Source organism: Panthera leo, chromosome B4 (assembly GCF_018350215.1).
Source record: "Panthera leo isolate Ple1 chromosome B4, P.leo_Ple1_pat1.1, whole genome shotgun sequence".
Taxonomy (NCBI): Eukaryota; Metazoa; Chordata; class Mammalia; order Carnivora; family Felidae; genus Panthera; species Panthera leo.
This window is the reverse complement of record NC_056685.1, coordinates 21,250,316-21,277,521: the sequence shown is the minus strand read 5'-3', so window position 1 is coordinate 21,277,521 and position 27,206 is coordinate 21,250,316. Positions and strand designations below refer to the sequence as shown.

The 27,206-nt window shown below is 43.8% G+C and overlaps 1 protein-coding gene across 2 annotated transcripts in view; it reads left to right on the top strand.

Moving 5' to 3' along the window:
* The window catches only part of CB4H10orf67 (chromosome B4 C10orf67 homolog), a 160,536-nt gene extending 142,344 nt beyond the window's left edge, over window positions 1-18,192 (top strand). For both annotated transcript variants that reach the window (XM_042945106.1, XM_042945107.1), the window contains one exon: window positions 17,737-18,192. In XM_042945106.1, coding sequence (XP_042801040.1) covers window positions 17,737-17,828 — 92 coding nt within the window. In that variant the 3' untranslated portion in view covers window positions 17,829-18,192. The remainder of the gene's footprint in view (window positions 1-17,736) is intronic.
* Window positions 18,193-27,206: the final 9,014 nt, after the last annotated feature.

Below are 27,206 nucleotides of genomic sequence, written 5' to 3'. Positions count from 1 at the left end.
ATAAGAGGTTTTAAATCCTGGGCCCTAATTTTAAAATCTGCTTTTTGAAACCTACATTGTGCTTTAGCAGAGGGGAACCTTTCTTCTGGGTTTCCATGCAACAGAGAGGCTTTTTCTTTAGTGCTTATATTGTAGGTAGTGTCTGTTCTAGACGTGCCTGCCCTGGGTACAGAGAAATCTTCCAACAATCATAGAGCTGTTTGCTTCCCGGGCTGCCGTTTACATTATAGGAACACCAGACTCTATGCCATGCAGCTGCTAGCTTGCAGAATGGCAATCTTTTCTTTCTTTCTTTCTTTCTTTCTTTCTTTCTTTCTTTCTTTGAGAGACAGCGTGCGTGCACATGCCTATGCACGCACACAGATGGAGGAGGGGCAGAGAGAGAGGGAGACACAGAATCCGAAGCGGGCTCCAGGCTCTGAGCTGTCAGCACAGAGCCCGACGCGGGGCTCGAACTCACAAACCGTGACCTCGTGACCTGAGCCAAAGTTGGACGCTTAACCGACTGAGCCACCCAGGCGCCCCAGAGTGGCAACCTTTATAAAGGCATCTGAAGTTAAATAAGTTTAGATTAAATAAGATCGGACCTGTTGAGTTGTTGGAAATTCTAACCCACACAGCAAGTTACTTCTGAAACATCATAATGTATTAGGGTAAGAGAGGCTCTCAGGATTTATTCTAAAAATCTAGATTGTCGAATTCGGAACCTATGGGTTGCCTGACATTTTAATTAGAGAGTTTAATTAACAGCAACATTCCATTCCCCAGAAATCCAGTTGACGTTTTCGCCTCCAAAATTGATTTTCCATTTTTCAAAGGTCCATTCAAAGTAGCACAAATTAACCTTGATGGCCACCTCGAATACACGGTAGCTCCGGCCAGAACAAATGCTGTCACTCCCTTTCCTCAGCCCTGAAAATGCAGGGTTATTTCCACCCTTCATTACTCTTTTGTTTTACTAAATAAAATCGAATGTAAATGCTTTTTTATGACCCACAATCTTGCGGTACTCCACAAAGCTCTCCCATCATTCTGAACGTTTATCTGCATTGCACTGGCGATGTATGTGACCGTGTTCACACCAAACATCTCTGGACAAAACCCCCGAAATTGCGTTCTACTCAATCTCTGATACAACTTTGACATGCCGCGTTGTTCCCTTTGAAGATAGCGTGGGGAGATAATCCAGTTAATAAAAGTCTCTTGTTAAGTGGATTCCAGTTAATCCAAAATTTACTAGAAATACATATTCTTTTTTTTTTTTCTAAATTTTTTGTTAATGTTTGTTTTTGAGAGAGATTCAAAGACAGAGACAGAGTGCGAGCAAGGGGAGGGGCGGAGAGGGAGACACAGAATCCGAAGCAGGCTCCGGGCTCTGAGCTGTCAGCACAGAGCCCTATGCGGGGCTGAAACTCGTGAACCTCAAGATCATGACTCGAGCCGAAATCGGACGCTTAACCGAGTGAGCCACCCAGGTGCACATAGAAATACGTTTTCTATTTGTAATGAATGGAAATGAATAAATGAATGCCAGGAGGAAAACTGAATTCTAAATTTGCTAATTCGGAGAGTCAATGAATCTCACTAGCACACAGGTTACTCCCTTCAGGCCCCCAGGAAATAGTTTAGTACATTTCTAGTATTTTCGAGCACAAATTCACAAATACATTATTAAAGAGCTGTTTAGTTACATTATGATTTTCTATAGCATGGGGGATTACTGTAACCTGTCTGGTGACAGACCCCCAAATCAAACTCTTTAAAGTCAGTGTTGTATTGAGTTCCATTTTTTAGAACATGCAAATCAAATATTAATATTTTAAATGCTTACTGAATACTTAGCCTCCATGTTAACAGCATCCTCAGTGTTCCATCAGAGAACCCGAGAGGTTTTTAGATCGTACTTTCGCACCACAAGGTACTTTTAATACTTGTGTATGGCTAACGTTTAGTGGAAGTAGGCGCCGTTGTAAATGTCTTTCACGTTTTAGCTCTAGTCCTCACAAAGCCCTAGGAGGTTGGCATTCTTGCTTTCCCCCGGTCTACAGAGGAGACAGTGGGATACAGAGAGTTTTAGTAGGCTACCAGAGTTGTACCACAACAGGTGGCATAGCTGGATTCAAACCCAGACAGTGTGGCCCCAGAGCCCTGGCTTGTCACCATCCAATTATATTGACTGACCCCAAAATGTATGCGTGATATGAGCCCCATTCTCAACCACACACAACGGGGAAATGAGGGACGTTAGAGAGAAGCCATGGAGGCCAACAGACTTCAGTTCACATCCCAGCTCCAACCGCTCGCTTACTGACATCATCTCAATTCCCTCTGCTCTGTACCATGGGATGGTGACCCCACCTCATGGCTTTGCAATGAGGATTACATGAGATACACACCATGTGCCTAGCGAACCCCTCTCCTTACCTTTCCTCCTGAGCTATTGACCAAATTATCCCCAAGTTCCCCAAGTAAAGTCCGCGAACCTACCTTTCAGCCCATCACACGAGTCATAATGTCCTCAGCACGAGGCTACTCTGGTGATTTAAAAGAACTAGTCTCTCCTCTAATTCTTCAGTAATTACCTTTCTACCAGCCGGGAGCATAAGAATAAAATTGACCATTCGTATCAAAGTACACAGTAGGCATTTTGAAAACGGTGACATTAAACATAAAGTATAGTTTAAAACGATGTTATATCAGGGGACACATCTCTTCTAAGCAGCTTGAAAATAACTTTTTGTGTTGTGGCAAGTTTTAATCCAAAAAATTCTAAAGAGAACGAAAGAGAATCATTCATGCGACATAGAAAAAGAGATCGCTAAAAAAACAGAGAGAGAGAAATACATTTTTGTCAATATAAGAGAATAAAAAATGAGGTATGATACTATCTGCAAAATTTCAAAGCAGTTTTTACGCAGTAGTAATTATCCCAAGAGAGCCCAGGTAACATTATTAATTTGTTTGCTACTTAGCGGTGATAAAATTTGGGATCTGAACTGCCCATTGTATACTGTGGACTGCCACAGATTTTATGTACTCAAGAAGACCTTTCTCACAGCCCAGTAATTAGGTGCTATTGACATTGTAATCTTTGGAAATGTTCTTAATGAGCCCCAAAGACACGAATCTCATAGATAAAACCTCAAAGTAACACTGACCCTTTAAGTGGCTTGTCGGCAAGAGAAAGCTCAAACATAAATATCTGAAACACAGGAGACACCCAAATTTAAACCTAGATTACATTGTTTTGTTCATTCTCTGAGACTTTCAAGGAAGACATATTGAAGAGGTGATTTTAAAGGCTTTTAAAGAATAGTGGAACAATTGTAATATATTTGAAATAATTCAAAAATCTTTCTTTTCATCCTTTGAAGCTCTGGACTCGAAAAGTATTTTTTTTCTAAATGTGTTTCCACCAACTTGTAAAGATACAAGATGTTCATTGAGAGTGGAGTTCAGTGACTCCTGTTTTTGTTGTAAACACAAAAATAACTTTACAAATCACGTAAGAAGTTGGAACTTACATAAAAAAATGAAAAGCAAAAGAAATTTCAGACATAATGTTAGCATTATTTTATATATTGCTTCTAGAGTGTAACTATAATTAATATAATTTAGTAAGGTTTTCAAATTCATGTTCAAATGCATATTTTGTAATATTACTACATACACTACATATATGCATAAACAATATATAACATCATTTACCGTGTAATTGATAGCCATTGTGGCTATTAAAAAATGTTAGAAGAAGGAATTAGTCCATCAATATGAGTTAATGCCAGGACTAAGCTGATTTACTAAACATAATATGTTAAGGGGTCTGTAAATGTTAATGATGTCACTGCCACGAAACTTCTCTACTATTTTCCTATTGTCACCAATTACCTATTATTCAAATTGTCTATTTCCAAGTTATATATGTGATCCTTACCTTTAAGATTTGGGCTGATTCTCAACAACCTTTCCTTAGGAATCTTGCTTGCTCTTCATACCTATATTCTAGAGATATGTTCTACTCAAGGTCTGGGATTTAGGAGATTAGATGATAGTTAAAGCCTGGACGATCAGCGGTTTGTCTCGTAAAACATCTTCCCAAATACCATGAATTCTCAGTAGCATAGAAAAGAGTCAAGATGACCAGTTGGGTTAGAGAACTAATCACAAAAATCAGAGGTTGTCTGTGTTCCTGAGGCTCTGTCCATGGGTTAGAGGGGGATTGAAAAATGTGAAAAAGGAAAATGAAAGGTAATCCATCCTTTGAAAACACAGTGTTAATCTTTGAAATGAGTAAGCCGGCAAGTTACTTTGAATTTGTAAGATCATAAAACTTTGAGTTGGAATGGAGTAGAAAAGAGGGTGAAGACTAATACATATTCTGAAAGTACTTTATTAATTTGGCATCAGAACTGTCTTGTATTAAATTGGTCTGGTGATGCTTTTAAGTATATGTGGGCAATGTTTCATCTAACAAATGCCACTACACACGTTCGTAATTGTGCCCCAAACTGATAGGTAGAGCTCTCCAAAGTGTAAAGCGTGAGACAAAAACGATTTCTGGTGCGCACTTAGTCACTCGTTGGACCACGAGTTGGAATTCAGCAGCCTCCCTGGATCTCGTGAACATTATTTTATCCCACACCTTAGCTGCCTGCCTGTTAGTTATGAGGCCTTATAAACCGTATAAGCCTCTGTGGTGGTAACGAAGTATTGAGAAAGGGTTTAATTAGTGCAGAGACAGTGGGGATTAATTTTTAAATTTAGGAGTGGTTCTGTTACAGAAATGACAAAATGTTACAAGATATTGTGTATAGATTCATGTAAATTTGTGGGCATATCAAGTACACCCTTAAGTGGGCTTGAAATGATATCTTGGGGTGCAATAGATATCATATGAGTATTACTTTCAACTGGAGGGACCCCAAGTTTGGAAACTGAGGAAACTGAACTCTGTTGATTCCAATAGCTTGTCTGAAAGTCTCTTAGCGTGTCTGTTTAGACAATCACATCTATAATTTTAAAAACTTGTGTCTTCCGATCTTCATATAGCGATTATTTTTTCTTTCCTTTTTTATTTTTATATTTTTAACTTTTTAAAATGTTTATTTATTTTGAGAGAGAGAGAGAGAGAGTGAGCGCGAGTGGGGGAGGGAGAGGGGCAGAGAGCACGAATCCCAAGCAGGTTCCAAACTGTCAGCACAGAGCCCTACATGGAGCTTGAACTCATGAACCCTGAGATCATGACCTGAGCAGAAACCAAGACTCAGACGCTTCACCGACTGAGCCACCCAGGCGCCCCTATTTTTTCTTTTTCTTATTGCACTGGCTAGGATTGTCACTATGATGCTGAACAGAGAAGTCAGGGACACCCTTCTCTTGTTTCTCTCTTAATAGGACAAATTTTGAAGTGTCACTATTGCAATATATTGCAATATATTACAAGAATTAATTATATTCTCTATGCTGTACTTTCTATCTCTGTGACTTATTTTTTCCATAACTGGAAACCTGGACCTCCCCACTCCCCTTCACCCATTCTGCCCATTTCCCCACCTCCTTTGCCTCTGGCAGCCATCAGTCTGTTCTCTGTATTTATAGGTCTGATTCTGCTTTTATTTCATTTTTTTCCTTTATTTTGGTTTTCAGACTCCACATGTAAGTGAAATCATTTTGTCTTTCTCTGTCTGCCTTATTTCACTCAGCATAATGCCCTCTAGGTCCATCCATGTCGGCACAAATGTCAAGATCTCATCTTTTTTGATGGCCGAGTGATATTTCATTATATATACCATATATATACATATATATACATAAACATATACATATATATATTCATTATATATACCATATGTGTATATCTATATGTAAATATATGGCATATATATTCATTATATATATGCCATATATGTATATGTATTTGTAAATATATGGTATATATATATATGTGTATATATGGTATGGGTCCCTGGGTGGCTCAGTCAATTGAGCGTCTGACTTCAGCACAGGTCACGATCTCACAGTTTGTGAGCTCGAGCCCCGCCTCGGGCTCGCTGTTGTCGGCCTGTCAGTGCAGAGCCCGCTTCAGGTCCTCGGTCCCCCTCTCTCTGCCCCTCCCCCACTTGTTCTCTCTCTCTTAAAAAATAAATAAAAACATTAAAAATATGTATGTGTATATTTATATAAATAACATCTTCCTTACCCACTTACCATACCTATCAATGGACACGTGGGTTGCTTCCATATCTTGGCTATTATAAATAATGTTGCAGTAAACATAGGGGTGCATATATCTTTTTGAATTAGTGTTTTTATTTTCTTTGGTAAATACCCAGGAGTGGGATTACTGGATCATATGGTATTTCTATTTTTAATATTTTGAGGAACCTCCATACTGTTTTCCACAGCGGCTTTCCCAACAATTTCCACTAACCGTGCACAAGGTTTCTTTTTCTCCACATCTTCACCCACACTTGTTATTTCTAGTCATTTTGATTTTAGCCACTCACATGTGTCTCACTGCTGTTTTGACTTGCATTTCCCTGATGATTAGTGATGTTGAACATATTTTCATGTGCCAGTTGGCCATATATATGCCTTCTATGGAAAAATGTGTATTCAGGTCCTCTGCCCATTTTTGATCAGAGTATTTAGGGTTTTGTGGCATTAAATTGTGTAAGTTCTTTATGTATTTTGGATATGAACCCCTTGTCAGATGTATCATTTGCAAATATCTTCTCCCATTCAGTAGGTTGCCTTTGTTTTCGTTGGTTTCCTTCACTGTTGCGTTTTATTTTGGAGTAGTCCCAATAGTTTATTGTTGCTTTTGTTTCCCTTGCCTCAGGAGACATATCTAGAAAAATGTTGCCATGGTCAATGTCAAAAAAATTACAAGCTCTATTTCTTTTCTTTTCATGTATATATTTATGTATATTTATATGTTTTTGTGTATTTTGTTCTGGCCTATTTTGTATCATAATTTTTTTAATGGACACTATCAATTATTTCTGTGATACACATATTTCAAAGTTTTTGTTGGACTATGTTATCAACTAAAATTTATCTGGAGTGAATTCATGTTCTCACAGCTTATCTTTCTATTGTCTTTACAAGCATTCTATTCTTTTGTTTATTTTGGAACTTTGGTTTTCAGGCTCATTTCCTTCCTCCTTCCTCCCTCCCTCTGTCTTTCTCTCTTTTCTTTTGTTTTTCTCTTCTCTTCCCTTTTCTTCTCTTCTCTTTTCTTTTCTTTAATTTTCTTTTCCTTTCTTTCTCTCCCCACCTGAATACAGCTCTGTGCCTGCTTCCACTATGCTAGTCTTACTCCTAGTCCAAAACCAGTTCTTCTAAGTTTGGGGGTTGCCTGTGCCACTGTGACATTAGGGTCTTGAAGCCTCCAAGCCATCGGGTGGCTTGGTTCAGTTCCTCTGTGTGAAGTAGTTTTTGCCTTTGAGCCTCCCTAGGCCCAGAGCTTTCTATAAAGCCATAGCCCCAGATTAGAAACTATTTTTCTGGGGTTTTTTTTTCCTCCCACAGTATCCTTTCATTCAAGCTACTGCCTTTGAGGAGTGAATTTCTTCTTTTACCCAACATGGAGCACATTTAGTCTTTTTGACCATACAGGAGCTCTGGGGCGTCTGAGTGGCTCAGTCGGTTAAGCATCTAACTCTTGATTTCCGCTCAGGCCGTGATCTCACAGTTCGTGCTTTTGAGCCCACATTGGGCTCCATACTGACAGTGTGGAACCTGCTTGGGATTCTCTCTCTCTCTACCCTCCCCTGCTCATGTTTTCTCTCTCTCTCTCTCTCTCTCAAAATAAATGAATAAGCTTAAAAAAAAAAAAAAAAAAAAGGAGCTCTATTCCCGGCTGTCATGAAATCCTGCAGCCAGAGCCCAAAGGCCTGTGGTTTCAGCCCCTGTGTCAATTTCCTAGGGCTGCTGTAACAAAGTACAGCAAACTGGGTGATTTAAACTACACAAATGTTATTGTCTCACAGTTCTGGATGATAGAAGTTTGAAATCAAGGTGTTAGCAGGGGCGTGTCCTCTGACAGCTGTGAGGGAGGCGAGGGAGAACCTGTTCCATGCCTCTCTCTGAGCTTCCGGTAACCTCGAGTGTTCCTCGGCTTGGCAATGGCATTTCCCCTATGTCTTCACATTGCCTCCCCTCTGGGTGTGTCCGTATCTGTGTCCAAATTTCTCCTTTTCATAAAGACACAGACATATTGCATTAGGGCCCACCCTGAAGACCTCATTTTGACTTGATCGTCTACGTGACCTTATTTCCAATTACGTTCACACTCACAGGTACTAGGACTTCACCATCTTTCAGGGAGACACAATTCGATCCATAACAACCCGGTTCATTGCTTTACATGTCTTTACCAGAGAAATGTTTATCTTATCTTGCGCATTATGTCTTTCTGGTCTCTCGTTTGAAATTTTATTTATCATGGAGCATAGGGTATACTAGATCATAGACTCACTACAAACCATTGTACTTCCTTCTCCCCTCACCAAAAAAGTCCTAAGTGTTCAAACCAGTTTTCTTTGTGTTTCTGAACCAAAGACCTTTCAGCTTCACCTTATGCTGTTCTAAGAACATTTTGTCTTGTAAATTTATGGCCACAATTATCATTGTCTCATACACCAAAAGTGTGCATTAAGATATTTATGAATATAAAAGAAATATATAAATATATATTATATATATTATATTTGTAAATATATTTAAAAAGAATACCTTTTTAAAATTTTTTAATGTTTATTTATTCTTAAAAGGCGGGGGGCCTTTTAGAGCCAGAAACTGAAGCAGGCTCCAGCCTCTGAGCTGTCAGCACAAAGCCCAAAGTGGGGCTTGAACTCACCAACCATGAGCTCATGACCTGAGTGGAAATCAAGACTCAGATGCTTAACCAACTGAACCACTCATGTGCCCCTGGTTTATTTCTTAAATTCCATATATGAGGGGCGCCTGACTGGTTCAGGAGGTATATAGCATGCGACTCTAACTCAGGGTCATGAGTTCAGGCCCCACATTGGGCGTGGAGCTTACATTTTAAAAAAAGACAAGAAAAAATTCCACATATGAGTGAAATCATATGATATTTGTTTTTCTCTGACTGACTTATTTCACTTAGCTTTATACTCTCTAGCTCCATCCATGTTATTGCAAATGGCAAGGTTTCAATTTCATTCTTTTTATGGCTGAGTAGTATTCCACTGTGTGTGTGTGTATACACACACACACACACGTATATATATATATACATACATACATGTATGTATGTATATATATGTATATAATACATATAATATAAAATAATATAATACATATAACACATAATACATACATGTATATATACATGTATGAAAATATATGCATGCATGTATGTATACACATATATACATGTGTGTGTATATACATACATGTATGTATATATATATAAAGAGAGAGATGAATAGATAAAGAAGATGTGATATCACATCTTCTTTATTCATCAGCCAGTAGACTGTTTGACTATTGCAAATAATGCTGCAATAAACATAAGGGTGCATGTATCCCTTTGAATTAGTGTTTTTGTATTTTGCAGGTAAATACCCAGTAGTGCAATTACTGTAGTTCCATTTTTAAATTTTTGAGGAACCTCCACACTGTTTTCCACAGTGGCTGCACCAGTTTGCATTCCCACCAACAGTGCAAGAGCGTTCCCCTTTCTTCACATCTTTGCCTGACCTGTTGTTTCCTGTGTTGTTGATTTCAGCCATTCTGACAGGTGTAAGGTGGTATCTCATTGTAGTTTTGATTTGTATTTCCCTGATGATCAGTGATGTTGAGCATCTTTTCATGCGTCTGTTGGCCATCCGTAGGTCTTCTTTGAAGAAATGTCTGTTCATGTCTTCTGCCCATTTTTTAATTGGGTTATTTTTTAGATGTTGAGTTGTATCAGTTCTTTATATATTTTGGATATTAACCCTTTATCAGATATGTCATTTGCAAATATCTTCTCCCATTCTGTAGTCTGCCTTTAAGTTTTGTTGATTATTTCTTTTGCTGGGCGGAGACTTATTTTGATGTTGTCCTAATAGTTTATTTTTGCTTTTGTTTCCCTTGCCTCTGGAAACATATCTAGAAAAGTGTCACTATGGCCAATGTCAGAGAAATTGCTGCCTGTGCTCTCTTCTGGGATTTTTATGGCTTCAGGTCTCACATTTAGGTCTTTAATCCATTTTGAGTTTCTTTTTGTGAATGATGAAAGAAAGCATGGTCCGGTTTCATTCTTTCGCATGTGGTTGTCCAGTTTTCCCGATACTATTTGCTGAAGAGACTGCTTTTTTCCCATTGAATATTCTTTCTTGCTTTGTCAAAGATTAATTGACTATATAGTTGTGGGTTTCCTGAGTTTTCTGTTCTATTCCATTGATCTGTGTCTATTTTTATGCCAGTACCATACTGTTTTGGTTACTGTCACTTTGTAATATAACTTGAAATCTGGAATCGTAATACTTCCAGTTTTTTTTTCTCAAGATTGCTTTGAGGTCTTTCGTGGTCCCATATTGGTGGAATGTGTTTCCATTTCTTTGTGTTGCCTTGAATGTCTTTTATCAGTGTTTTACAGTTTTCGGAGTACTGGTCTTTCACTTCTCTGGTTCAGTTTGTTCTTAGGTGTATTACTATTGTTGGTGCAATTGTAAATGGGATAGTTTTCTTAAATTCGCTTTCTGCTGCTTCATTATTAGTTATAGGAATGCAGCAGGTGTCTGTACATTGATTTTGTCTCCTGAAACTTTACTGAATTCATTTATCAGTTCTAGTAGCGTCTTCGGTGGAGTCTTTAGAGTTTTCTATGTATAGTATCAAATCATCTGTAATTAGTGAGAATTTTAGTTCTTGCTTATCAGTTTGGATGCCTTCTATTTCTTTATGTTTTCTAATGAAACCCTTAAAAACTCTCTGTTGCATCTTAGTAAAAGTCATTTTTGCTGGTATTCTGCCTATGAAATAGGCAATGAGTTTACCTTTTCCAGACAAGAATGCATTATGGGTTGAACTAGGTCCTCTGCTCCCAAAAGATGTTGAAACCCTCACCCACAATTCCTGTGCACGTGACCTTACTTGTAAAATGGGGTCTTTGCGGATGTAATCAAGTTAAGATGAGGTCATTAGGTCATTAATTCATTATGACTTGTGTCCTAAGAAGAGGGAAATTTTGACACAGACACACAGGGAGAATGCCTTGTGGTGACAGAAACAGAGAATGGAGTGATGTAGCTGGAATCCAAAGAACATCAGAGGAGGATGGCTGCCACCAGAATTTAGGGAGAAGAAGGGAAGATTCTCCTGACTCAGAGAGGGAGCATGGTCTCACCAACACCACGGTTTTGGACTTTCAGCCTGCAGAACTCATGTGAGGGAATTAATATCTTTAAGCCATCCACTTTATGTTACTTGGTTCCAGCAGCCTTAGGAAGCTAATACTTAAGGCAATTGAATAACTTCCATGACGTCCACATTAACTAGATGGACAGCCACTGTCCCAAATGAGTTCAGTGACTTTATGTTTCCACTTTGCATTACATGTTCTGCCATTAATTTTCACCATAAAGGAGACATTTCCCCTTGATTGATTAGAAACTTACTTCTTCCAAGCTGCAAAACACATTCTAGCATTAAGGAATCAAATGTGATAAGCCTTGCGTATAAATTGTGTATAAATTTGCCTGTCACTTTCCTGGCAGTCAGTAAGTGATCAACAAATGTGTAATAAAACTGAATCTGAAGTTCATTCCACTGAGGCTTCTACTGTTATCAACTTAGGTTGCTAACGCACAAAGTCCCTACTTGTCCTCAGACTAAAGGGTATCACCGAGGTCCCTGTGCCCTCTTGCTATAAACATGTCCATGCCTCCTTTTCTTACTCATTCCTTCCCTTCCTCTTCATGCAAGTGCCTCTGGTCCTCCTACCTTAAATGTTAGCCCTCCGGAGAGCAATCAGAGCCTGCTTTCTCTCCTTCCTTCCCCTTCTCCAGGTTACTCTACTTGCCTTCCGGCTTTACATCTCACAGACACAGCTCTTACCTAGGTCATCGGAAGCCTTCAGATGCGAAACTGGTTTCCAGTTCTCTCACTTGACTGCACGCCAGCGTGTTACTAATGAGCCTCCCTTAATTCTTAAGATGCTCTCCTTTTGACTTCCAAGTCACCAACCTGTTCTAATTCTCCTCCTACTTCCCGGAGCTCCCTTCTCTGTCTCTCCTGGTTACTCAACTCTGCCGGTGCTCTGAGTATTAAGTGTTGGAGTCACTAGAGATTTTAATTTTGGGGTCGCTGTTACACACTTTGTTTGCCCCTGCTTAATCCGTCAATAAAAATCGATGGCTCTCAGGATAAAATCAAGTTTTTCAGTTTAGCATGTAAGACCTTTCATAAGAGCTCCCTTTCCCCTACATGGGCTCTCTAATCTAGGCGTAACAAATGACTTACTGTTCCCTGCTATTCCATGCTATTCCACGCTTCTGTGCCTTTATACGTGCCTTCACCTAGGTGGCAGGTCTTGTGCCTGGTCTTGCTGCACTCACTCGTCTTCTGTGGTTAGCTGGCCATCTGCTGGGGTGACAGGGTGACTGGATCTTGAATTTCTTATCACTGAGCAGGCAAACTGAGTCCTGTGATCAGATGCGCTCAGGGTTCTTAAAAGCAGCAAAAGAAAACAAGCTCCAATGCACAGGGACCGTTCAAGTCTCTGGTGGCACCGCCTTTTGCTCCTGGCCCATTGGGCAAAGCCAGTCTGATGACCAAGGCCAGATTCTGTTTACCTTTACTGGGCTTCACCTTCTCTTTGTTACTCCATTCGTTCATCCATTGGACAGGTGTTATGATCACCTACTATAAGTTAGGCTCTGAGGATGCGGGGTCTTCTTAGTGCTTGGAATTTGTATTCTTTTTCTTAAAGTTTACTTATTTATTTTGAGAGAGAGAGAGAGCACGCACGTGTGTACAAGTGGGGAGGGGCAGAGAGAAGGAGAGACAGAATCCCAAGCAGGCTCCACACCCTCAGCACAGAGCCCTATGTGGGGCTCAAGCCCACGAACTGTGAGATCATGACCTGAGCCGGGATCAAGAGTCAGACGTTTAACCATCTGACTAGTCCACTCAATGACAGTAATACCGGGATTTAAGGTGGTGCAGTGAGGTGGGGTGGGCCTGAGAAGGCCTCTCCACTTCCCCATTTCTGCAGAAATTGCCACCTCGTTACTCAGAATGACCTACTTATGGCCTCCTCCCCCCAAATAGGGAGGGGGAATTGGAGGAAAGTGGTCAAAAGACACAAACTCCAGTTTTGAGATAACCACTGGGGAATGTATGTAGATCTTAAAAGTTCTCATCACGAGGAGAAAAACGTTTTGTTTCTCTTCTTTTTCAAAATATCTGTATGCGATGACAGCCGTTAGCTAAATTTACTGTGGGACTCATTTCACAATATACGTAAGTCAGGTCCTCATGCTGTACATGTGAAACTTACACAGGGCTGTATGTCAATTATAGCCCAATAATGCTGGGGTGGGGGGAGGATAATCAAAAGCCAAAATAGAGAAACAAAATAGAAAATGTTTATAGTGTGTCTGTTTCAAAAATAATCACTGAAAAATTACTGAATTTCCTTGGTAACCGATAAATTTAAGCATGAAATTGTGTGAAAACAGCATTTCCACTAAATACCCAAACTTCAGAGGTGAGCGAGAGAAAAAGGCACAGTTTAATCCTGAGGCCCCAAGCTGTTCGCCTGTTGATAGGAATACATAGCTGTTTGTAACCTCAAATTCATACTTGTGCAAATTACATAGACCAGAAGTCCCAATGAAAATCGCTTTAAAAATAACGATCTAAAACTTCCATATGAAGTATATTTATTTTTCTCTAGGATTAGGACAGATTGCATTGGCAGCCTAGTCTTTCATAAAGAGGGGGGTGGGGAACAGAGTTGGGCCTTCATTTTCTCACAAAAGGCACAATGGGAAGCGCATCTGTGAACATTGCATAATTTGTTATGTTCTACAAAGAGGTGGGTTTTTGTTATACACATACCAAAGCTATTTGGTACTGTTTCACCAATGATCTCTATTCAGGTCCAGAAAAGAAATTGGCCTCCGCAGAGTGAAAGGAGAGTAAATTTTTCTTTAAAAATTAGATACAGATTATCACTTCCAAATGCAGGAGGGAATTTTACAAGTGACGGTGCACTGATTAGCTTTCCAATGGACATCCAGTCCTTTATGAAACACATACTAGCAGTGGTCAACTGTGACCAATGTGGTTTATTACTCTCCAGAAGAGCTGAACTGAGATTACCCATCTAATCTAATTGAGAAATGTTGGGTGAACTTGAACTCTTTCATGGACATGAATGACCAGAGAATTTATTTGATAAGACATTAAAAGCTGAATATGGTAACTATCTCTTTGATGGTTTGATGCAGTCATTCCCTTAGTTCATTTGCATGCCTTTCATATTTTTTCGTTAGTACTCTGCTGGTGACTACATGAGCAGCCTAAACGAAAAAGGAAAAAAAAAAAAAAAAAAGTTTCCGTACAACATCCTTATGGAAACATTAGAAACCTTACCTTGATCAGTAAACACTCCCGGCAGTCTTGAGTGGGTTAACACTTTAAAAAGTGACTCCAGCTTTCAAGAACAGTAATTAAATTTGGGGAAAATTTAATAAATGCACTGTTTTCTCGGGTGACGGTCCCTAAATTATTTTTCAATTTCATCCTCTGATTTTACTAATTAACATTTTAAAAAGACATCAGGAAGTTGACATATTATTTACCAGCCTCCTTTGCATTTTGTCGTAAACTGGGCAGTGCAAGCTATTATTGGTGGCATCTCGGTGCAACATTTATGGTAACTTTTCCAACAGTATGGTATACAGGTAGCATCAGATAATAAAGTAATAAACTGCTTGCTCTTCATACGCCGGCTAAATTCAGGATAAATGCTGTTGTATTCCCAATGGCTGTCACCATATAATTCGGATATATGCATCTCCTTCTTCTTCTATTTAAATATTATACTTTAAAAACAACTCCTACAAACGCAAAGATAGAAGCTCGAGGTACAAATGACAAAATCGCGCTTCACGTTACTGGTGACTCTTTAAGTAAAATTTTTCATTGCCACTTTGTCCTTAAAATAAAAAGGCCTTTTGGTCGTGCCCATACAAGCATAATAAATTGTATATGTTTGTGATACTGAATGACTCTTGCCCATATGCTGCACCGCAAAGCTACATGAATGAGGCATTTACCAAATCAGGCCCACCACATTAAACAGAAAAACAATCTTTATTCATGGTAACTTATCAGTTTCAATTAATCAACCTTAACAATGGAAATTCTGATGTGTTCAAGCAACTTGAAAGCAATGGGTCATCTCCAGGGCAGCCATGTTGTGTCTTTGTGCCTAACGTTTCAAACAAAGCAACATCTCCAATAAATAGACATACGTATACATACATACATGTGCACGTATATACATCCCGATGCGTGACCACAGCTATGCCGCGTTCTGCCAGTAACCATGCATGTTTATTGCCTGTGATTTTTATCACGGTAAGTGTAATTGTTTTCCTTCAAAGTATTACTTTTTTGAGCTCTGCAAGTTTAAACAAAAGGAAAGAAATTTCCATTGGATGACCATCCTTTCAGTTTCTGTGCTGCTATGTGAATAGCATTGTGCAAACCATTCCAATGGTTTTGAAAAGGGGTAACCATTGGTTTGATTTGGTTACACGGTTTAGCAAAGAGCTCCCTCCCACTGCCTTAGGGTCTGTGAAAGGTCTGTGACCTGTTTAGAACTGCCAAGTGAAATGTCATGTCGCCCCTCCCAAATGGGAGTATCTGCATTCATTTGATCAGTATAAAAAATGATTGGGGATGGCGAGATCAGTGCTTTTGAATTGCAATTTATAGCAGTTTACAAAAATGCACATTGTTGGAAAAGAAAACATGGAAGTGTTTCTTTCTAAATTGCATTACCTGTGAAATGTCATTAGTCTTTTAAGGATATTTACATCCTTTTTTTATTATTATTTAGGAGACTTATTTCAGCTACAGAAAATCAGAATTTTATCACATTATGATTTTTAAACTTGTGTTTTGGTTTTGATAGCAGAATTTAGAGAAGACGTTTCTGAGTTCTTAGGATAAACATAATTTGTTGTCGTTTCCATTTATTAACTCTCCAAGATAGTCTGCTAATCGGTTGCATTAGCGGAAGACTCCCAATGATCTTTCCCAGATTACAGAGGAGATCCATTTGTTGGCAAATGCCTTGTCTGCTGATTTGTAATAGTGAGTCCGAAATCATGGGCATACTAACTCTGCCAGGTTTCCGTTACTCCTTCAACAGCATGCTATGTAAATTTCTTTGTGAGAGGAATACTTTCTAAATTACGGTACCCCCCAGATTCATCTACATGTATGCACCGCTTCATAAAAGGAAATGTTCTTTATTTTCATTAAATACGCGAATGTCAACCGAAACGTGAAGGTAGGCTGTTCAAGTTCACAAAGGCTTAATGCAGCCACCTGGGTCTCTGGGTTGCAGAAAACAGCACCTTTTATACGATGTCTAGGAATCAGCACCTTTTCTACGATGCCCATCTCTTTGCCCAGGCAAGTGGGTGGAACTGGGTGCTATTTTGAAGAATTCTTCCTTTAGGAAGAAAAGTGATCTTGGGAAAAGGGCCTCAGAACTTCCCTGGCTGATACTTGAGTAGAAAAAGAAAGGGCCTGCTTCAGAAAAGACTTGACCCAGATAGACTCCCTAGCAATCCACTTTGAACCTCCCCACCATTGAAAGGCGAGGTTGTCACGTTTTTATCTTTGTTCATGTTAAGCCTTGGAATGACAGCCTGTCTCTGTGTTCCCCTCTCCCACTGCCCCGGCTGTAAGTGTCCACATTGACACCTACCGGTGACCGCAGGCTGCAATTCTTTGTTGCCTTGTCCACGCTCCTGGCTTTCACTGGGATTAGCTCAGGGCCTTTGTTCCCCTTCAAAGCTGGAACATCACATCCCATGTTGTGGCTTTCCTGTCTCAGACCCCCAACGCTTTCCTCACAATTTACACACCAGGTAAATGTCCCTCCCTACAGAGCAGAGAGCCTAGCCTGAGTGGGGGGGGGGGGGGGGGGGAGGAACCTCCCCAGTCCCCAACTTCAGAACCCCTGCCAACTGGTTTTGTTTCCTTCTCATTCATAATTTTCTATTTCATATGGAGGAAAGACTGAAAATGCAAATGGAAGTTTAAATCTTCGTTGGATCCTTGGACCCAAACACGAGACAACCTCTGCCTTTTTAAATTCTCTTACAACTGCTCCTAATTCTAGGAAGGTGACCCTCAGCAGAAGGTCATTTACTGGCCTTGGTCACAGGCTCCTAAGACCATTTCTATAGTATGGAGCAGCAGGAAAACTGTCTCAAAAAACAGAAAAAAAAAAAAAAAAACTTGTCTGACAAGCTATTCTGAAGGCCAAGGAGGATCTGACTGCCCGACCTCCCCCACTGCCCACCCGTCCTACTTCCCTTCCAGGTTATTTGAAGGGGCTCCCAACTGGGGCCAGACAGGGAGGACCCACTGAAACTGAGGCAAAGAGCTCTGCGTGAGGAGCGGGAAGTGGTTTATATATAGCAAGTAAAACAAAATGCACGTATGTCTCTTTTCCCGTGTTTTTAGGGAGGGTGTCTGGAACCCTGGAAGAAGAGTCTTTGGAGAAGCCATCGATACTCCAGAAGAGCCCAGTGAATGATGTGGACGCTACTGAGTGAGGGGCAGGGCCCTGGGCTGCGCAGAGGGGGACCACAGAGAGGACCCTCTCCATCCTGGCGTAAGGCCTGCCTCCCTGGCCAAGGGATACTCCCTCCAAGGCATTTCTAACAAAGCTGTTCCGTCTCCCCGATGATGTAGACTAACTCGAGGCCTGCCCTTGAAACGAAGAGAACGCGTCCGCCCGGCTGTGCGCACCTTTCCAAACCCTCAAAGGCAGGTGCTCGCTCATGCTGGGTGAGAGGGACGCAGGGACTTCGAGGGGCTGCCAAAGCCACTGGGGGCGCTTCCTGGGCTCAGCAAGATGCCCCAAAACCTTAGGGTGGGGAGGAACGGACTTCAATTAAAAAAAGTTTGAGGCACTAAGCTTTCACTCCCTCGCTTATCCATCCGGTCTCTCTGTAACACCACGTCAAACTGATTTGCTGCCTCCTCGCTTGCCGATGAATCCCCGTGAAGGCGAACCTTAACGCCTGGTCCAAGGGGATTTTAAATTTCCTCTAGGGAGACCCATTCTTCTCTTACATGGGCACTGGGCTGCCTGCCCTATCTTAAAAGTCAAAAACAAATCTTTCGTAAGTGGGAAACTCATTGGAATTTTGCCTCCTGGTAAGTATCAAGGCCAAGATTCACATGTCTCTCTGCAGCATGTCAGGTATCATTTACGGAAAGTCCAGTTTGCTTTCTTCTGTGCGTAATGTTCAGCTTGGTCCTTTCCATTCCCCTAACTGCAAGTGGGGCCCTGTCTGTAGCCCAGTTTCAGAAATGCAGACTCTGAATTACACGTTTCTAAAGCTATGTATTAAGTCTCAAGAACTATATTTGTAGTAGCTGTCACATAAAGCTGATCTACTCTGCTGTAAAGGAAGCTGGAGAGGCGATTTATTTGTGCGTAAAAGGCACAAGATTTAATTGGAGAGAGACGTGTTATTTTCAACGCAAGTACATGGGGTGGCATAGCGCCGGGGAGCATTATTCGAGCTTCATCTACTATGCACTATATGCCACCGTCTCCAAAGGAGTGTTGCCCTAGAAACTTGTTTTAAATCTGCTGCTATATATCAACACCTTGTTTTAGCAGTCCTTGGCTGAATTACAGTTACACAGTTTGGCGCTTCTTTCAAATTTCCTCCCATCAGTTTGGCTAAAGAAAGGAATTTTTCTCCTTTAGAAATGAATTGGCTTAATTAGTAAGTAGATTAATGGCAATTGCTGGTGAGTTGGTTTCCAGCAGAGTTTCACCAGAGAGGGTTAATCGGAGTCAGGTCTGGAATCTTTCCCAGAACTGGCTGCCAGCCATTTCCACCAACCAATCAACCCTACAAGAAACGGAGGAAATGAAATAGAATTTATATTCCCTGTACTACTATCCTGGGCAGAAATTCCTTGGAAGCAGCCTCCTAGGCTGGGCTGGGTTCAGTACAGACGGTTTCATTTCAGAATTTTAACAGAAACCTTGAAAGGGTTTCACCTTCAAGATTTATCTGAGGACCAAAGCAGAATTTCAAATGGCACAGGGAGGCTCTCCACAGAACACTGAGGGCGCGTTGGAAACGCAGGAGGCTCTTAGTCAATTTCAGGTTTACCTAAATTGCAAAAACCTCCCAAGTTCTGTCCTAATCTGTTATCTACCAGAAGCCTTTAAAAAGTTGTGTGTTTTGCAGTCTTTTCCCTTATTTTTTCCATAGTGATAAAAATGCATTCATAGTTTAACTCGCAGCTGCGTTAGTCTTGCAAAAAAAAAAAAAAAAAATCCCTGCTGAGAAATGCATATAATAGGAAAAACAGATCGGCTGGACAGCAGTGTAATTAATGCCAGAAAGGGCTGAGGCCGGTTTCATAGTTTGTCTTTTGAGGATATCAAGACGAGACCTGGTGAAAAATGACGCATGCTTTAGCATTTCAGAAAGCTGGCAACTGGCAACGCTGTTCCTTTTTTCTTTGACTTTCTGCCTCAGAACAAAGAGGTCGGCAGAACTCGCTAGGTTGTAATGAGTTCTATGTCCCTAGCACATTAAGTGCATCATGGAAACATATTGTATCGAAATAGTTTGGAGGAGAATACCGGGGATGAAAGAGAATGGGTGCTTTGATCAGCTCCCTGGGGTCCTGAGTGCGCACAGACTGACTTGCAAGGAGTTATTCAGCCCCAGCTAGACACACTTACAACACCATTCAAAGAAATTTGCATATCTGTAATTTATCACATTGGTCCAGAACATTTTTGCAAGGTAAATAAAAGTTGGCTGAATAAAAAAAAATCAATCATCGCAGATATAGAAGAAACTGTGAAGCCTGTGTTTCCATTAAAAACATAAATAAATATGTCCATAAAACACGACGATTTAGAGGCTGACTTTATTTTAAAGCGTCCTTAGAGCAACAGGTTGTGTGTTCACAAAGGCAAGAGTGGCCACAGGTTTTTTTTGGTTTTTTTTTTTTTTTGTTTTTTTTTTTGCACGTCTACTTTAGGGGAGTGTATTCGCAGCTTCCCGCTAGAATAACAGCAGAATGTGAATGAGATGTGTGTGGCTCTAACCAGCCCGCGACACGCAGAGAAAAATTAGTACACACTTTGAGGAGATGTGAGAGATGGCTTCGTCTCTTTGGCGGCTGCATGTGCTAAGGTTAAATCTCATTTCTCTTCCTGTGGATGGCATTGCCAAGCCCTGGTTGCTGAATTCAGAAGCCCGAGAGGATGAAATGTCCTCGCACGGGTCAATAGGAAAACTTGCTCTCGAACGCCCCATGAGAACAAGTGGAAATTTTAACAGGCAGGCATTGTTCTGAGTTTTTAAACAACCCGGTTAAACAGCAAACAAGAATCTTCAACTTGACCTTGGAAAAGGCTGGTGTGCCTAGAGATCATCTATCAAACAACTCTGGATGACAATGATATATTTCTAAGTATTGTCAGATGAAAAGATTGATAAATTTGCTGCTGCAAAGAGAGAACTTTGGAAACAGGCAACAGGCAATTTAGTGCGCTGCCTCGACCGCCGCCTCTGTCCTTGCCACCCCATCCCCACCCCTCCACCCCCCGGCCTTGGGGCCAACTTGGTAGAAAAGGGCCAGTAAATCAGCACTGTAATATTTCTTAAGGGGCACGGAAAAGCTGTGAACAGTACCTCTCATATTAAACGCAATATTTCTTTGCTTTCGTGGGGAACAAAAGTCATAGCACGACGTCTTTATGGCTAATTCAGTCAAAGGCACATCTTGGTTCCCCCCGCAGAAAGGTCAGTGTCGTTGTGTTTGGTCCACCGAGGGGGTGTTTTCACACTGAAAACTGAGCCAGCTGTCCCTGTCATACCCTCGCCATTGGGGAGCGCGCACTAGCCATGGTTATTAGGCACATTCTACACCTGCAAAATATACCGATTTCCAAGACTTTTCAAGACACCCCCCCTCCCCCGTTCTCATGCCCCCTCCTCCCTCGTCTACTAAACTTTGACAACACAATTCAAGCCCTGGATGAAAGCGCTGCCAGCAAGAGGAGAGCTGGGGAGGGGGCAGCTCAGCCAGCGGCTCCTGGTGTCTATTGAGCAGTCATCAAAGAAATGAGGCGTCAAGTATGTTTTCAAAAGTATGGAAAAACTTCCAAATAAGGGCTTAGAGCCATCACACATTTGCTATTGCCAACATGCTGATTTCCGAACCCTAATATTTAATTTTATGTACCAGTGTTAGGTGAGGGGTTATAGCCAGGCAGCCCTCATTTAGAACTGGCCCTTTTACAATTTTCATTTGTATTCAGCGTGTCAGGACATACATGTTTTTTTCTAAGTTGCCCCCGTGTGAGCCCACATGCCTTTTTGAAACTCCAAATGCCAACTCACTGTTGTCATCCATTTCACAGCGCCTGCCCAACTGGATCTCATAATAAAACTCCTTCCAGAAGCATCTCTTAGCTAGCCTTTATCGCCGGAACCCAACTTCAAAGGCTTGCACTCTAAAGCTGGATCCCTAGCTGTCTGAGGGACGCTCAGTGGTCCAAACAAGAAAGGGGCTGAAGGGGATCCTGTGCAACCGCTGAAAAGAAATCGTAAAAATTAGAAAGAATTCAGAAAAATTCGCCTCTAGAGTGAGAACCCCAGTTCCTCTGAGGCAGTAGTGCAAAAGTAACTAGTTTTCTCCAGGAGCACTTGAAGGCGGGGGTGGGGGACTCAAGATTCCTATCTGGCTGCAAGGTTTGAGGGGGTGGGGGTGAGGAGAAAGGAGAGGATTTAATGAGCCCGTGGTGAGCCTCTAATCCCGATCTTTGTCTAGTCCTTCCTCCCAAATTACAAAGAGCTACGTAAGACGTCCCCAGGGTGGGCAAAGTGCAGGAGTGCCCAGGACACCTTGGGGACTCGGGACACAGTCGGAGGTGAAACACACTGCGTGCCACAGGAGGTGGGGGAGCGTTTGCCTCTCACTAGCAGGGAACCCTAAACTCTTTTCCTGGCGCCCCGGGGCCTCGGGGGAGCCCGCCACCGCCAAGCGGAAAGCCGGCGCCTTTCCAAAGCCAAGTCCGCGCAACAGGTTGTTTGGAACAGGTGCCGAAGCCCCAGGGAGGGGGTTGGCGTGAAGCCGCGGAGATAAGCCAAGGGCCGGGACCCTCCCGAGAGGCAGGTTTAGGTCCCCGGGGGGGTGGCCAAAGTAGGGGTGGGCTAGAAACCTGCATCCCCGCCACGCAGCTACAAGCGCTGGCGCCTCCGCCCAGATGCAAAACCGGCTCGCCACGGCCTGCGCCCCGGGCCAAGGGGCCCTCTGCAGGCGGCCGCCCGAGGGCTTTCCGCCCAGCCAGGGGGCGTAGTTACCCCGGGCCTCCCCAAAAGAAGCCCTGTCTCCTGTCTCCTGCCCTCCTTCAGGCCGTTCGCCCCCCTCTCTGCTCGCCGCTTCCCGGAGCCCCTCTTGGAGACTTCCATGCGCAAAGACAGCAGAACTGCGGAGAGCCCGGCGCCGGGCAGCCACTTCCAGCCTCGAAGGAAGACGCACGGCACCCGAGCCCCGACTGCCCCGGGAGCAGGGGCTAGGCGGGCCTCCGGGGATACTCGTCCGACTCCACCCCGGCTCTCCGGAACCCTGGGAACTCGGAGCAGCGGGCGGGGCGCATGCGCGCCTCGGGCCGGGGACCCTCCCCAGCCCGCGGCGTTTGGGGAAAGTTTGGCGAGGTTTGCCCTGGCAGCGGCGGACGTCCCAAAGGCCGGGCCGCCCTGGGGAGGCGGCCGGGAGCCCCCCGGAGTTCCGGGAGCCGGCTCGGCGGGGGCCCGACGGCTGAAAGGCGGCAGAAGGTGGGGAGAAGGAGGCCTTTTGTGTGTGGCACAGGAGAGTCACTTGCGCACAAACGCAGCAGCGCGCTCCGCCGCCGCCTCCGCCTCCGCCGCTGCACCTCCGCCTCCGAGGCGCTTCATTACAGCCCAGCCCTTCCCCCGCCTCCCCCCGGCCCCTGCCTTTGTTCGGCTTGAAAGTAATGCTGTGAATTAAAAGAAATGACAATATTTTCTATCTGCTTGAAAGTCCAAGAGAAGAGCCCTTGAGCTTGGCAAAAATCAGGCAAATCATTCATCATGCCACCCCGCACCTGTGGTCTTGGCATTGAAAACCCTCCAGACCTATTCCTATTAAACTTAATTATTCCCCCAAAGCACACAATGGTTGAAATGGAGCAGGTTGGAGTCTGTTTATTGGTGGTAAATGTTTTTCTGAAGATCTTCTGAATCTCATTGTTAGCTCGTTGTTTGAGGCTGCCCTCTTTCTTTCAGACTAGAGTAGCCTTGGACTTTTCAATTTTCAATCGTAACATCTGCTTAATCGTACGGATCAAAATATGGAGACACAAAACATATGTAATGGTTGATTTGTTAAATCCTGGTAATGAGTTATTAACAAGGGAAAACAATAGGCCAGGATGGTGAGAGCCTTATGGTAACAGAGTCACTTTATGCAACGCCTGACGTTTCCCTTCTTGATAAATGGAACTAAGGTCTGAGCGCCAGGTGATAGCAAGAAAATCAATGTCTTTAGGGGCCAGCACGGAGACTTTTTTCTATGTGAAAAATTAGGAGACATAAAATTTAATTGGCTGATCAGGAGGGGGGGAAACAGTGGTCTTAAGTTTAATTGCCAGTAGGCTTAGCAAGGGAGACAAAACAAGATTTGGGCCTGTTTGTTTGCAGCACCCCAGCCTCAAGTCCAAGTGTATCATTGAAAATGTGTTTTATTATAACACATGTCATGCTTTACAGTTCCCATATTGTGTGAAGACAATAGTTAATGGTACATTAAAGACAGGCAAACCATGCCAACACGTCTTGGAGACATTGTAAGGGCCTCTCTCTTTGCTTCTTTTAGGCAGCTGCAGCCCAGGACCCAGAAGCACAAAAAAGAACAAGTTTGAACTACCAGGTGCATCCTAGAGAACCACGACAGGGATTGATATGTTATAGCCCAGGACATGAACCTAGCAATAAAGATATCATTTCGATTGTCTGCGGCTTCCACGGCCTGTAAAGCCCGGGAGGCCCTCAGCAGCCTGCTTTCTGGCAGCTCAGTCTCCCTCCCTGGGTTTCCCCATCTCCCTGGGCCAAATCCGAACACCTGTTGGCCAGACCCCACATCCCGTCGTGGGAATCGCTTCCTCCCAGTGGTTCCAGATCTCAAAAACGCAATTGGTTGTGGAATTATTTAGGACCATTCCCACAGGCTTGCAGAAGGCTTTGGAATGGCAGTGGAAGGGAGGGCGAGGGAAAGAGGGAGGGCGAGGGCTCTTCCCAGAGAGGTTCGCCAGGGAGTGCTCAACTGGTGTTTGTTCACCCTCGCAGCTGGTACTCGGTGCCACCGCAAAGGCCCATTAATGGAAATGGGATGAGTTTATGGATTTAAGAGGCTTCACGCCCTCTCCACCGGAGGGGCGTTAATCCCACTGCTGGCTGAGGAGCAGTCCTGGGAATCCGCCACAGCCGATTTCACAGGAGTTCCAACAAGGCTCTTTGTGCGCTCCGTTCCCACCCCGGGGTGGGAGTCTTGCTGTCTCTCCCCCTACCTTTTCTGTCCTACGGGACCTACAGGTTCCCGAATTCAACTTTTCATGAGGGCTTTCAATTAATCCCTGGTGTCTCCGCCACCGGAAGGAAGACGCTCCACAAGGGGGCTCCATCCCAGAGGCCACCCAGCTGGGGTTGGGGAAGTGGCTCCCCTCTCCTCCTCTTGCCTCCCCCCTCCTCCCCTCAGGAACCACCCCACCCCGCCTCCCTTCAGAACCTGGAATTTTCTGATGAAAAACAAAGGGAAGAAGCAGGGAGCCTCAGGTTTCCAGCCTTGGGAACCAGAAAGGCCTCTTTTCATGAGGTGTAATATCTTTGAAGGCTATGATGAGAGGTCTCCAACCCTCATGCCCACCGGAAATGTAGGGGTGAGGGAGGGATGAGAAGGGGCTTTTACTGAGTAGAGCCATTGGCACTCTGACACAAAGGCCAACCTGGGATGGAGACCGGCTGAATGGGTGGGATTGAGGATTTGTATTTGGCGGTAGGGGGCAAAGTGTTGGGGGGAAGGGAGGGTACCTCACCCCAACTCTCTTCTCAGAAGTCTTCTCGAAACCCTCTCCAGTCCTCTCTCCTCCCACAGTCCCTAGCAGGGCAGTCTCGACCACTGGAGAAAGATTTAGCCAGCCCGCCAGTAGAGATCAGGAAACGTACTGGGTTCTGGGTTTGCAGCCTCTTTATTATGCTAAATGGACTAAGGCCGCCAGTGAGGACTGGAAACCCTTTCCCCTGGGGGTCCCAGGCTGGGATTCAACCTGGGGCCTAGGGGTGTTCAGAAGAGCAAGGCTGAGCAAAGAGTGTCCTTGGCCACCCAAGGGTTTGGCTTACTCCATTATTTTCATACGGAACTTTTTTTTTTTTTTTTTTTTTTTAAGTTGGAAGAAACGTGTGGACTTAGAAGGACCGCTGAATACCCATCGCTCAGACTGCCCACTGGTCCTTCCAGTGCCAGGCTGTATGTACTGGCCAGAGCTGCCCCAGGCCAGAGGCCCTCCAGCCTGCCCTACCAAGTGCAGCACGGGCCTCTCTGACGCCAAAGGAGCCTCTGAAATGATACCTTTGTTCTGCTTTTACTGCCGCCGTTGTGTGTTTTTTTTTTTTAAGAATTGCTACACTAGCATGAATGGATTATGAGTAAATAAAAAGAAGCTGTCAGTCTCTTTGAAGGTTGTGTTTAAAGGGACTTGCCAAGTCAGGACAGAAGAGTGACAAGATAGAGACCCTGGTGTTTTACATGCTCAGCCCGGCTTTTCCGCTTCATCTGCACCGCACTAAAGGATGTGTTGAAGCATTGAATCCCACAAAAAAAAGTGGCACGCAAAATAAAAGGTGCCACATCACAATGATTGTAGTGTTTTAACTGCGAGTGCCACACTACCCAACCCAATTGAAACGCAGGTCTGTCTACACTGACGAAGAATGCGGTACAGTACTTAGATAACTTATAATTGAGTTGAAGTCTGCCTAACATTTGACTTTCTAATGAGTGTAATGAGATTACATGCCTGATAGAAGCATTTGTGCCAAAGCAACTTTCGTGTTTAATGGGGCTCGATTACAGGACAAAATCGAATTATTTTCTCTCGTTCCCAAATTCTGTCTCCAGTGTGAAATCTCCATCTTTTAGGGGGAGGGCCGGGAGAAGCTGCGTAGCCTGAAAGGGGTGTGAAGGTCCATGACCAAGGGCCTCCTGGGAGCTCCGCGACCCAGAATCTCCGCGTGTCTGGCCGGGCCGCGCTTCGGGGTCGGGCTCGCGGCCTCGCTTTAATTGCACTTGGACGAGGTCCATGGCACCCGCGGCGCGCGAGGAACCCCTCGGTGGGTCTGAAACTAGGTTAAAGCAATTAGCATGCTGCCGACATATTGTCCTGCGGCAGGGCCGTGGGTACCGGGGGAGATTCGACGCTGTACCTTGGCTGACCAAGCCGCTGCCGGGAGGCGGAGGGGCCCCTCGCCTAGGCCAGGCCTGCGCGGCGCGGGGACGGCTCAGCTGGAAGGCGCGCGCCCGCCGCGAGCGCGGGGCCTCGGGCCCAGAGCGGAGGGCGCCCCGAGAGCCTAGAAGGTGCGGGGCTGCCTCTCAGGAGACCAGCCACAGCCCGGGTTTCCAGGGCTTTCCGGGGGAGCGACCCGGGCCGCGCGCCCTCGCGCCTCTCCCCTTCGCTAGGGGGCGGCCCTGCTCCCTCCTCGCGAGGCTCGCCTTCTCCCCAGGCTGCTTGCCAAGGAAGACGAGATCATTCTCTTGGAGACGAGACGAAGTCAGTTTCAAAAGTAACTTTTGCGGAAGTGGCGGAGGAGCGGCCCGTCTCCTCGCCTTACCTAAAAGACCCTGGATTGTGTTGGGAGGCATCCCAG